This window comes from Gnatocerus cornutus, chromosome 3 (genome assembly GCF_029298725.1).
Source record: "Gnatocerus cornutus isolate USDA-ARS CGAHR chromosome 3, icGnaCorn1.1, whole genome shotgun sequence".
Classification (NCBI taxonomy): Eukaryota; Metazoa; Arthropoda; class Insecta; order Coleoptera; family Tenebrionidae; genus Gnatocerus; species Gnatocerus cornutus.
The window spans coordinates 15,048,438-15,059,348 of NC_142235.1; the positions used below are offsets into that span (position 1 = coordinate 15,048,438).

At 31.3% G+C, this 10,911-nt stretch overlaps 1 protein-coding gene across 2 annotated transcripts; it reads left to right on the forward strand.

Annotated features, from left to right (window-relative positions):
* Nucleotides 1–641: 641 nt before the first annotated feature.
* On the forward strand, nucleotides 642–10,521 carry LOC148177347 (pfs47 receptor-like). Of its 2 annotated transcripts, none has more exons than XM_088032331.1 (4): nucleotides 642–786; nucleotides 9,177–9,308; nucleotides 9,354–9,568; nucleotides 9,614–10,521. In XM_088032331.1, the coding sequence occupies exons 2-4, from the start codon at nucleotides 9,230–9,232 to the stop codon at nucleotides 9,878–9,880; spliced, it is 561 nt and encodes a 186-aa protein (XP_087888457.1). In that variant the 5' UTR covers nucleotides 642–786; nucleotides 9,177–9,229; the 3' UTR covers nucleotides 9,881–10,521. The 2 variants fall into 2 exon arrangements, with proteins under 2 accessions (XP_087888457.1, XP_087888458.1); XM_088032332.1 differs by lacking the exon at nucleotides 642–786 and adding an exon at nucleotides 845–877.
* Nucleotides 10,522–10,911: the final 390 nt, after the last annotated feature.

Sequence of the window (10,911 nt, forward strand, 5' to 3'; positions counted from 1 at the left end):
AGTAACAAGTCGGACTAGTTTCAACGCTCCTGCAAAGAAATTTTCACACGAAACTTCAAACTTCGTATTGATCGAGACAGTGTCAAGTTTGACCAGTGGTCAACTAGTTTTCCGTCTATAAAAAGGGGCATTGCGTAGCACCTTCGCCTTCAGGCCCGAGCGAGATCTAAGAGATAAAATATTGAATCAGTTTCGTGTCGGTTTTTCCAAACATTGATTTCCACACAATCGATTATTTATAGCGCGTGTCCTGCCTCAATATTTATGAAAACAATCGTCCAATTCCCATCAAATCAATTTGTGGCCTTGTGGCTTAGTTCATTATCAAAACCCGTAAAAAAGCGGATTAAAAAAAGCTCGACAAACAAGTTAATTAAAACCGCTGCTTTCTCCCCTATTTACACCGTCCGATTAATTAATTGTTTGTAAAGCTCAGTGGAAAAATCCAGGACGATTACCGCAAACAGCATTCCTGTTTTCCAGTGTGTTTTCATTCACCGGAGTCCCAGATGCCGCCCATAAATCTACAGCTATGTCCGTCCCTGTTGCTCGCAAGGATTTCGAGTGTCGAATAGAGACAGGAGGCAATAATAAAACGGGCAAAAATGAAAGAATCCATACAGTGAAAAGCGCATGTGTGAAAGAATAAAAACGGGGCTCTCACTTGATGATGGAGCTTTTTTCTTTTTTTAATGCATTCACTCTTTGGATGCTTTTGATGAATGGTTTTGTGTTGAGTGTGGATTCCTTCAGATCTGCGGACAAGAAAGTGAAGATAGTTGCGTAGTAAGTGAAAGTTTCTTATTTATTTGTGCGTCGTCTTAGATTGGAGATAAACTAAACAAAGACTGAATATAAAATCAGTTTCCTTTGTGGCGTAAGTGTCTCGGTTAGGATCCTTCAATTAGGTCCTAAAGACATAAAACCTGTGTGTGCTCTAAATTCTGTCTAGTACCTTATTTGCAACGTTGGGCGTTTTCATTAATAGCATAGTCTTAAAGGGCATAATGGCGTTCGTAAATTTAATGGTTTAGGTTTCGTCCCGTATTACATTCACTAACTTAACCTTAGGTAAAATCTTGTATAATTTATTGTATTTCTCCCCTACTAAGTTAATAGTATCGTTTTATCATTTAAATTGGCAAAGTTCCAGTTTACAAACGGCTAAAAGGGAAAGATCTCAACCGGAGAGAATATTACGCTAATCCTCCGTGGAGAACCGATGAGCATTATTGGGTATGAACCCGCAGAAACTATATTTTTACATGGAAAGAGACGAAACTTTTTTTCTAATAACAAAATTTATATATACCGATGTAAGTTTGAATTGAACAGATAGTTTTCCAAAGGTTTGCACTTCCCACTTCATAACAATTATGCTGGAGGAGCCGCACGACTCGGCGTGGACGTCTCCAGACCGCAACTTATTGCCAGCTTGTTCAATGTTTCTGTTTTTGATCAATCCTAATCTGAAATTATGTTCGTAGGTTTAAGTCTTTATTTTATTATTGTTTGCAATTTGAAAATTGGCCACAACATCAAAATCATGAACTTCTCGGACGATTTCGTATCGACCTTTGCATTCAAATAGCTTTGAGATTTTACGATTTTCTTGAAAATTAGGAAGCTGCTAGGAGCGATTCCACTTTCTTGGTCTAGCCCAGACCAGACCAGACATCCAAAATTTTGAGAGACGTTTTTATAATTCTTCAGTCCCTTTCTGTAGTCAGGGGTGCAATTGCATCGTTTTATCTTATGTTTTAAACAAAGAAAGGGGCTGAAGAGCCCCTTATCTTCGCAGTCAGACAGTAATAAGATTTTTTGTGGGCAGAGCACTGTAATTTAGTTGAAATAAATAAAGTTGTGAATAAGCAATGGTTTAACCAGTATGTAATAAAGAGAAAGTAATACAACAATTTAGAGAACTGAAATTCGACACTTTTAAGTTCCCTGTTATTGGTCGAAAAATATTTCTGACCTGACCATAATAAATTAACAGAATGAGCTTTGAGCGATGGATGACAGTTTGCGATACGGGTCTGTTGGTTTATGGTAAATCGAATAGGCAGAAAAAATATATTGAATAAAAAATTATCATGTTACAAATTTTTATATTGCACATTTGACATTGTAAGATAAATTTACTAAAGAATGAAACTTTTCTCTAAAATTACTGTCATATGGCTTATGTTGCAATCAAAGGGTTTATAGTAATTAATGTCTAATATGTCTTTCGCCTTTCGGAAATACTAACATCTTCTTCTTTCACAAAGGTTCAATAATAAATTTATTTTTGGCAGATTTGTTAAATATACTTTATTTAATTAGGCAATGATATTAGTGAGTTTCTAAAAATGTGAACAGTAGCACACCCTCACTCAAAGACCCTACTGTTACTTTTACCCTTTCTTTTATAATTTTTCGTTAAAACAGAATTGTGCCTCAAACTTTTGTTGTGTGTGCTTTCTAACTCTTTTTCTAAAGATTTTATTTATTACTTCCATGTGAGAAAAAAATGAGATAATATTCTTCTCAAAAGTCGAAACACAACTGATTTCAATAACGGGATTAATATGTAATTTCCTAATTGCTTATAACTTTATAATTACCTTTTTCTTGAGCGAACAAAAAATAATCAAATAATCCGGAGATATGGAGCATTGAAAATTCAGAAATAAATATTCACCAAAATTCATTTACATTCTTATTTAAAAAATCAAGTTAATACACGACTGAAAAGTAGTCACTTCCTCAAATTTCACGAAAATTAATTTTAGTGAAGAATTTGGGTAATTTTTGATTAGCATTAAAAATAAAAATTTCTAAAATTTGTGTTTTTTGATCTACAATGTTGTAATTTGGCAGAGTTAATAAACAATTTAAATCTAGTAATTTTCCTAAATTTCATAGCTGTAGCACTAAAATTACCAAAATTACGAATTTTAAGAGAGAATTTCTCATATTTCGGGTTCACCTGGAAAATAAAAATTTCTAAAATTCGTGTCTTTCGATCTACAATGCTGCAATTTGCCAGAGTCAATGTACAATTGAAAACTAGTAATTTCCTCAAATTTCGTAGCTGTTGCACTAAAATTACCAAACGAATTTTTACCATCTACCTTGCAAAAATTTTTCTCAGAACCGCACACACACAATAAAAACGACTCTCTTATCGAAAAGTCGAAACACAACTGATTTCAATAAAGAGATTAATACGTAATTTTCAAATTGCTAATCAGCACCTTTTTCTTGAGCGAACAAAAAATTATCCGGTGGCGCCCTATTGCCTTGAACGAACGTAATATTGAATAACAATGAATAAAAACAAATTCAAAAAATGTATAGTTTGCTTTAAATCTTAGTACATAATCTCATTATTTTCCAAAGTCACTATTAATTTTTCTATTGAAATTTCCTTTATTCTATGACGTTCTTTATTTTGTCATATTATCTATTTTATTTTCTCCTTTTTTTCTTATTATTCTTGCTTCCTATGTCCTAAACTAAATGTCAGTTCTACCAACATTAACTGTCAAGTTTTTTATCAATCGCAAAATACAAGGTGTTATGGAAATGAGTGCCTAAAATTAACCTGGTAATAAAACTGACCATATGCAACAACTTCTCTTAATAAAAAAAAATCCAAAATGCTTTCGTTTTCAAATTAAAAATCAATGAAAATTTGGCGTGAAAACCGTTACCCGCCTATGCATTAAGGATACTAACCTTTATCTATGCGACAAAAACCATTGCTTTATAAAAACGAGTATCAGATTGATACTTTGTCGCTCATTTGTTTGCAGGAAAAAAAACAGTAATAAATTCACGAAAACCCAATTGAACAAGAGTGCCGAATTTGTTTATAAAAATTTCTCAAAATGCTGTGTTTCACTGTCAATGCATGCCTGAATTCTCGGGGCCATTAAAGTTGGTGTTCTCACAATTATGCCTGTGTTTTACGAGCGGACTGATAACGTAGAATTTTTTTATGCTTTTTTGTGCTTTAATTTTATAGCAATTCAATGGTTTGTGGGCGACTCGTCAAAATATGGGGGGAAAATTGCAAATGGTGAGTTCTCTTACCAGTTTAATTTTACGCACTCATTTCCATAACACCCTGTATAAAAACTATATTGGCACAAAATATTCAAACTATATTGGAAAAATATCGACTAACCAATATTGACTGCCCGATAAAAACCCAATATAGCTCCGATACTGTTTGCAAAATATAGTATTTACGTCGACAACCCTATATTAAAACAATATGGTTTCTATACATTTCCGATTTTGGTGCTACTAGGAATCTTTAATAAATTTAATAATTTTAAAAAATCTTCAATATTAGCTCTATAATTTTTAATTTTTGTTTATTTTACAAGTAGTCCAAGCTTAACAATAGTGCTAAATTTCAAAAAAACATATACTCAAAAGTTCCAAAGTTATGGCATTAATTGAAAAAAAGTATAACGTAATTGAAAATTTTTAAAATTTGTAATTCTGGTTCTAGATTTTTGAAACGTTAATAATACTTAATAAGCTCAAAGTGTACCAAATTATAAAAGTGTAGATCGAGAGTTTAAGAGTTATAAATCTGCAATTTTGGGTCTATAATTTTTAACTTACTTTATAACTAGCCCAAGTTTGTACTCCAGAAAGTACCAGAAACATGGCACAATATAATGTAATTAAATTTAAAAATGCAAAATACAGGATCTTTTTAATATGCATGTACAAAACGAGTGTGGAAATTCCTTGTCACAAATTGATTCTATTAAGTGAAAACAGTTTTAGTAAATGCTTTTCTGTTTTCGTGATAAAATTACACAAAAATTTGAATAAATTTGCTTGTGCGCTACTGATTTAAAAGTAACAAAAATCAAGTTGCTGGTTGCTTAGGAAACAAGTCATTCAAGGTGCGTTTTTTGTCAGTGGTGTAGAAAGAACATGGATTGGGGTAACTTTTACCTTGTCAGTTTTTGATTTAAAAATTGGTTTCTCATACTTCATACTCCTTCTGGAATAGAGCAAAACTGTTTTGTACATGCATTTCAAAAACACCTTGTATATAAATCTGCAGAAGTCAAGACCCAAAAGTACGAGAGCTTTACGTTTAAAAATCAATTTTTTTTTTAAATCTGGCTCTATAATTTGTACCTAATTTATTAAATTAAGATTTCAACCGTCAACACACTTTGTCTATTAGACAAAGCACTTTATGTGCATAATAGTAGATTTTGTTATACGGCAGAAAAGTGATACTTTTGTCGAGCAATTAAATTGCAGTAAAAACAGTACCACTTTTCTGCCGTATAACAAAATCTACTATTATAAACTAAAAAAGAGTAATTTACGCAACCGTTTAAAAAAAATTGTATATGCCATTGGGAGCAAAATCGCTTTGTGTGCTTTGCCTGTTAATGTCGGCTAGACACACGAACAGACTCGGCACACAAAGCTTTTTTTTACTCTTAATAGCATAATGGACTAATTTTTTTCACTTTTTCATCATGGCATTTTTTAGTAGTCCTGTGAATTTCCCCAAAAAGTGTAAAATGGATGAAACTAGTCGAACCTGCGAAAATCGATCATATCTTCCCATCATGCATAAATTAATCGTGAAACTTGAAGCTTATAAAGTTCCACATCGCAACCCTCCGCCTAAGCTGCTCAAGTTTCCCAAAAGCTGTTCTTTTTTCCTTAAAAAAACTCCAAATCTTAATTAATATCCTAAGCACTTTGAGGCTTCGATTAATTACATTTAGCCCCGAACAAAGCTCGATAACAATCACTGGCAGCCTATCGTACCTAAATAAGGGTCGTAGCATCTTTTTCTTTATAAACAAATTTCCAAAATGGCGTCGATGGTAACCTTATCAGTTGGTTAGTTGTAGGAGAGATAAAGTGTGTGTATAGGAGAGTGCGGCACCGCATAATTAATCATAATATTCAGAATTTCTCCATGACAGCCGCGTCAGAGTCGCTTACTTAAGGTTTATGTAATTTCCTTACAGCGAACCTGAGCTCCCGATGCGAAAACCCCCGAAATAAACCCGCCCGCCCCCACCTGCTAACCCCCAAAAACGGGATATATTATAGAGGGAAATATCTGGTCGTCTCTTTCTTACCTCCTACCCCGGCCGAATCCCCCTCGTCGACGCAGCACACTTCCACTGAGCTTTCAAAATGGCTTCCATGCAAATTACATAGAAAACTTAAGACAACGCGGATATTGAGTTAACACTTTGCCTAGGAACGGCGAGAGAGCCGCGATGGATTCTAGAGAAACATGAAATAGAGGTTATTATTCTGTGCGGCGGAAGCGCTCGGGTGGATGCGAGGGATCAACGTTTCAGGAATGGGACGTTTGGGGGATTTTTATACTCAATTTCTTCAACTAGACGAATTATGAACTGACGGATATTTTTGAGGAGTAAGATTACCTGGAAAATCTGCTCTGTCGGCGAGGGAAAAATTAAAACTCAGTACCATGTTGGATATTGTCATTTAACTTTTAATGTTCTGAGTGGTTAAACTTGTCATTTTTTATGTACATTGAGTATTAAAGCCTCAAAAAAATTAAAAGCGAAATAAACTATAATCACAAAAAAAAACAATCTGTAGAATATTATAAAAATCTTGTTAAATTTAAGGCAATAATTCAAAGACAAAAAAATAAAAGAGTTATAGAAAGAATTGGATAAAAAAATCTTTAAAAAACATTTCTAAACTTTATTTGTTTAATAAACTTGTAAAGTCTAAAACCGACGAAAGAAGTTAAAAGCAGTAAATTTTAAATTTAAACTTTTAACCCATCAAATCACTACTTTAAGAATTTTTTAGTTCATGCTTATTAGAAATGTCATATTTTAAAGATACGGACTCGGAGGTAAGAAAGTTGTGGCAGTCAGTAAATTAATAAAAAAAATATTTTATAAAATTCAATAACTCCACAATGTACAATATTAAATCTATGAGTTTGGAATTTATTACACTTTATAACCAACTACAGCTTATTCAGTGCATCAAGTTTGATAAATGACAATAAAAGTTTTTTTAATTCAAAATTCCTAAAATGTACAATTTTGGATTTATAATTTTGAATTTTTGCTCACTTTATAAATAAATAGTATAAATAGTTAAAGTGGCCCAAATTTCAAATATAAAAACCTAAAAGTACCGACGTTATGTTACTCAAAAGTGTACAATGAAAAATTTTCATTTTAAAAAAATTCAAAAATCCGAAAATGTATAATTTTGGGTCTAAACTTTTGAATATTTAGTGTGCCAAATTTTAAAAATAAAAGTCCAAAGATACTTGAGTCATGGTAATGAATATAATTAAAAAAAATTTATTCTTTTGAAATTAAAAATTTCTAAAATGTAGATTTTTGGATTTATAGTTTTAAATTTTTGCTCTCTTTATGAAAAACTCTAGCTTACTAAATGTGTTCAATTTCAAAAATAAAGACTTAGAGGCACCAAAGTTATGTGACTCAAAAAACATAATGGAGTATTTCCATTAAAAAAAAAACAAAAAAACTGTACATTTAAAATTTTTGCACATTTTAGAAACAGCGTGCGCCAAATTTTAAAAATTAAGACTTACAGGTACCAAAGATATGCTATTCAGAAGAACATAATAATTTTCATTTTTTTTAAATTCAAAAATTTTAAAATGGAAAATTTAAGGTCGATCAGTTTATATTTTTAGTCAATTTATAAACAATTGTAGTTTATTTAATGTGCCAACTTTTAAAAATAAAAATCCAAAAGTACCCAGGGTTGATGGCCAATTGAAGAATTTTTTAAATTCAAAATTTCTAAATTGTACAATTTTGAATTTTTGCTCAATTTATAAACAGCTCAAATTTATTACGTGTGCTAAATTTTAAAAATTAAGATCTAGAGATACACTCAGAAAAGCAGCATGAAAGATTTTCATTTTTAAAACATTTAAAAATTCTAAAATGGACAATTTTTAATCTATAATTTTAAATTTTTGTTTACTTCATAAACAGCTTAACCTTAATGTGTGAGCCAAGTTTCAAAGTAAAGTACCTAAAAGTACCAGAGTTATGGCACTTAAAGGAATATAATGAAAGATTTTTAAATCAAAATTTTGAAAGTGTAAAATTTTCGATTTATAAATTTGAATATTTGCTGCTTATTTATTGAAAAGCTTAACTTTATATAAGACCAAATTTTAACAATAAAGACTTAGAAGTACAGAATAAAATAAGGTAAAATATGCATTTTAAAAAAAAACTTAAATTAAAAAATGTACAATTTTGGGTTTATAATTGTAAATTTTTGCTTATTTTATAAACAGCTCAAGTTAATTATGTGTGCAAAGTTTCAAAAATAAAAATTTAGAAAAAGATCATAATGGAGAAATTTCTTTTTTTATTGAAAATTTCTAACATGTAGAATTTTGAATTTATAGGTATTAAATTTTTGCGCACCTTAAAAGCAGCCCAAGTTTATTAAGCTTGTCAAATTTCAAAGATAAAAATTTAGAGGTACCAGAGTTCTGTCTCTCAGAACATTATGCTAAATTTTAATAGAAGTATTTTTTTTAATTCAAAATTTCTAAAATGTACAATTTTAGGTCTATTATTTTGAATATTTGCTCATTTTATAATCACCTAAATTTTATAAAGTGTGCCTAGTTTTAAAGATATAGAACTAGAAGTACCGGTGTTATACTTCTCAGAAGAACATAATAACCAATTTTCATTTTTTCAAAACTTAAAATTTTTAAAATTTTGTACAATGTACAATTTGGTGTCTATAATTTTAAATTTTTGGTCAATTCATAAGCAGTTCGAACTTATTAAGATTGCCATCTAGAAGTACCGAAGTTTTATACAAAATTTTCTTTTTTTTAATTCAAAATTTCAACTACTTTGGGTATAAATATAAACCTTGTTCATTTCATAAATAGCTTAAGCTTATCTAAACAACCGGAAGTTTTAAAACACATGACAGAAAACCTTGAAACAATAATTAATTAGCCTTATTCATCCCTATCCAAATATTTGTATTAGCATGAAAAAAACCTCCCTTCTCTAACATTCCGGTAAAAACAACTTTTTAATGAAACATCGCCCAAAAGTTCACATTATTTAACCTCCCAATAACCTACCCATTTATTAATAAATGCAAATTTTCAGGATTGGAACAATAAATCAACGATGTAAACACATCAAACCATTCATTAATTAAAATGGCAGCTCGAACACTCGTTCTGCTTTCACTGCTTCCCTGTGTGTTTATGGATATGAGATTTACCAGTGGCAACTGCAGTAAGTTCCACCATTAATTTTCAACGACCTCTACTTTTCACCTAGGCTACCACTGGACTCTCTACAACGGAACAATCCCAGAGGATGCAATTCCAGGAGGCCAGGACTCTTCGGGAGAAACTTTCTACATTGGTTTGGTTCAACTCAAACTGATCAATGAGATCTTCGCGGGGATGATAATACCTAGCAGTCAAACAGCTAGAATTACATCTTTGGGAGTCACCAGAGAAGTGAAAAATGACCCTTTTACCATCGTCAATGTAAGCACTTTTCAACATGGAGGTGGTACTAATGGTTGATTGCAGATTTTATGTAGTGCAGATGACGACGCCTTTGACTGGATACCAACACAGAGTGCGGATCTGCACTTGTTGGGTACCCAACAGTTGGTTGGAGGAGGAAAAGTCTTAGGACAAGATCTTTACATTGGGAGAGTCAGGCATAACGGAGGGTTCGTTTTGGGGAAGGTTTTTCCACACAGGTTTATTTATCAAGGTCTTTACGTGCCGTCACAGAGAATCTTTGGGCAGTTTATGTCTTACGAAGTTTTGGTCTTCAATTGCAAGAATTAATTGGGTTGTCTACTTTTGAAGCTTTCAAGTTGCTTTCTAGAGTTCATTTTTCCTGCAGAAGAATCGGTAAACTCTCAAAGTAACGTGTACCTGTCCAACCAGTCTAACAATTCTGACAAAATCAGCAAATGAATCTTTATTTTAAATTTGGCGCGGCAGGAAAAGTGAACTAAACAGTTTTTTTGTATTGTATTTACCGATTCACACAGGAGCAATTTTAAAAGATTGTTCAATTAGGTGCCATAATGTGTATTTTGGCTCTGTAAATGTGAATTTTCTATATCAAACTGACGAAAGATGAACGCCAACTTGTAGTCTAATAAAATGTGCAAATTTTTTTCAAAACCGTTGCAGGAAAAATGAGCTCTAGTACTACAAATAATAATTTTACTTAATCTACAAATTTTTAAACATGCAAAAGTAACTTTTATCTATTAAATTCTCTTTCATTGCATGATTCTGATTAATGATCTTGAAGACCAAATTACAAATGTTGTTTTGTTAGAAAAACTATACTAGTCTCTATTACAGGGTAATAAATTAAAATATAATAGTAATTTATGTTGTTAAATATGTATAAAAATTCTACTTAATTGTGAGTGTCTCTGCTTAGAAAATATATTAGATTAGAAAAAGCAAAATTTCATTTTGAAGATCTATCCTTTTAGTTAGAAAGTTGGGAAATTTTCCTATTAGCTCTAACTAATTAATTAAAGTTTTTAATTTTTGATTTTGTAACTTAATTTCTTCGATTCTTAGCAATTCTCTTGCACTTCTGACGATTTTCCTATATTCTGAAATTATCGTTTTCTCGTTTAGTTGTGTTCTTGATGCACTTTTAATTATCTTAAATTCTCTCACATTCTCAAATATTTTGTCAGATTTGTTCAAATTTCCTTTGATTTCATGAAGAAGTCTTTTCAATCTTAAATTATTATCGTCAGTTTTCCAAGATTCTTTTATTGTTAGATTCTAATCTATTTAAATTTTTTAGATTCTCTTTCTTGTATTATCGATCATTTTCCTACATA

Coding starts and splice junctions, on each gene's coding strand:
- LOC148177347 (XM_088032331.1), top strand. CDS start 9,230: ATGGCAGCTCGAACACTCGTTCTGCTTTCACTGCTTCCCTGTGTGTTT. Junction 9,309..9,353: donor ATTTACCAGTGGCAACTGCA/GTAAGTTCCACC, acceptor CTTTTCACCTAG/GCTACCACTGGACTCTCTAC. Junction 9,569..9,613: donor ACCCTTTTACCATCGTCAAT/GTAAGCACTTTT, acceptor GGTTGATTGCAG/ATTTTATGTAGTGCAGATGA.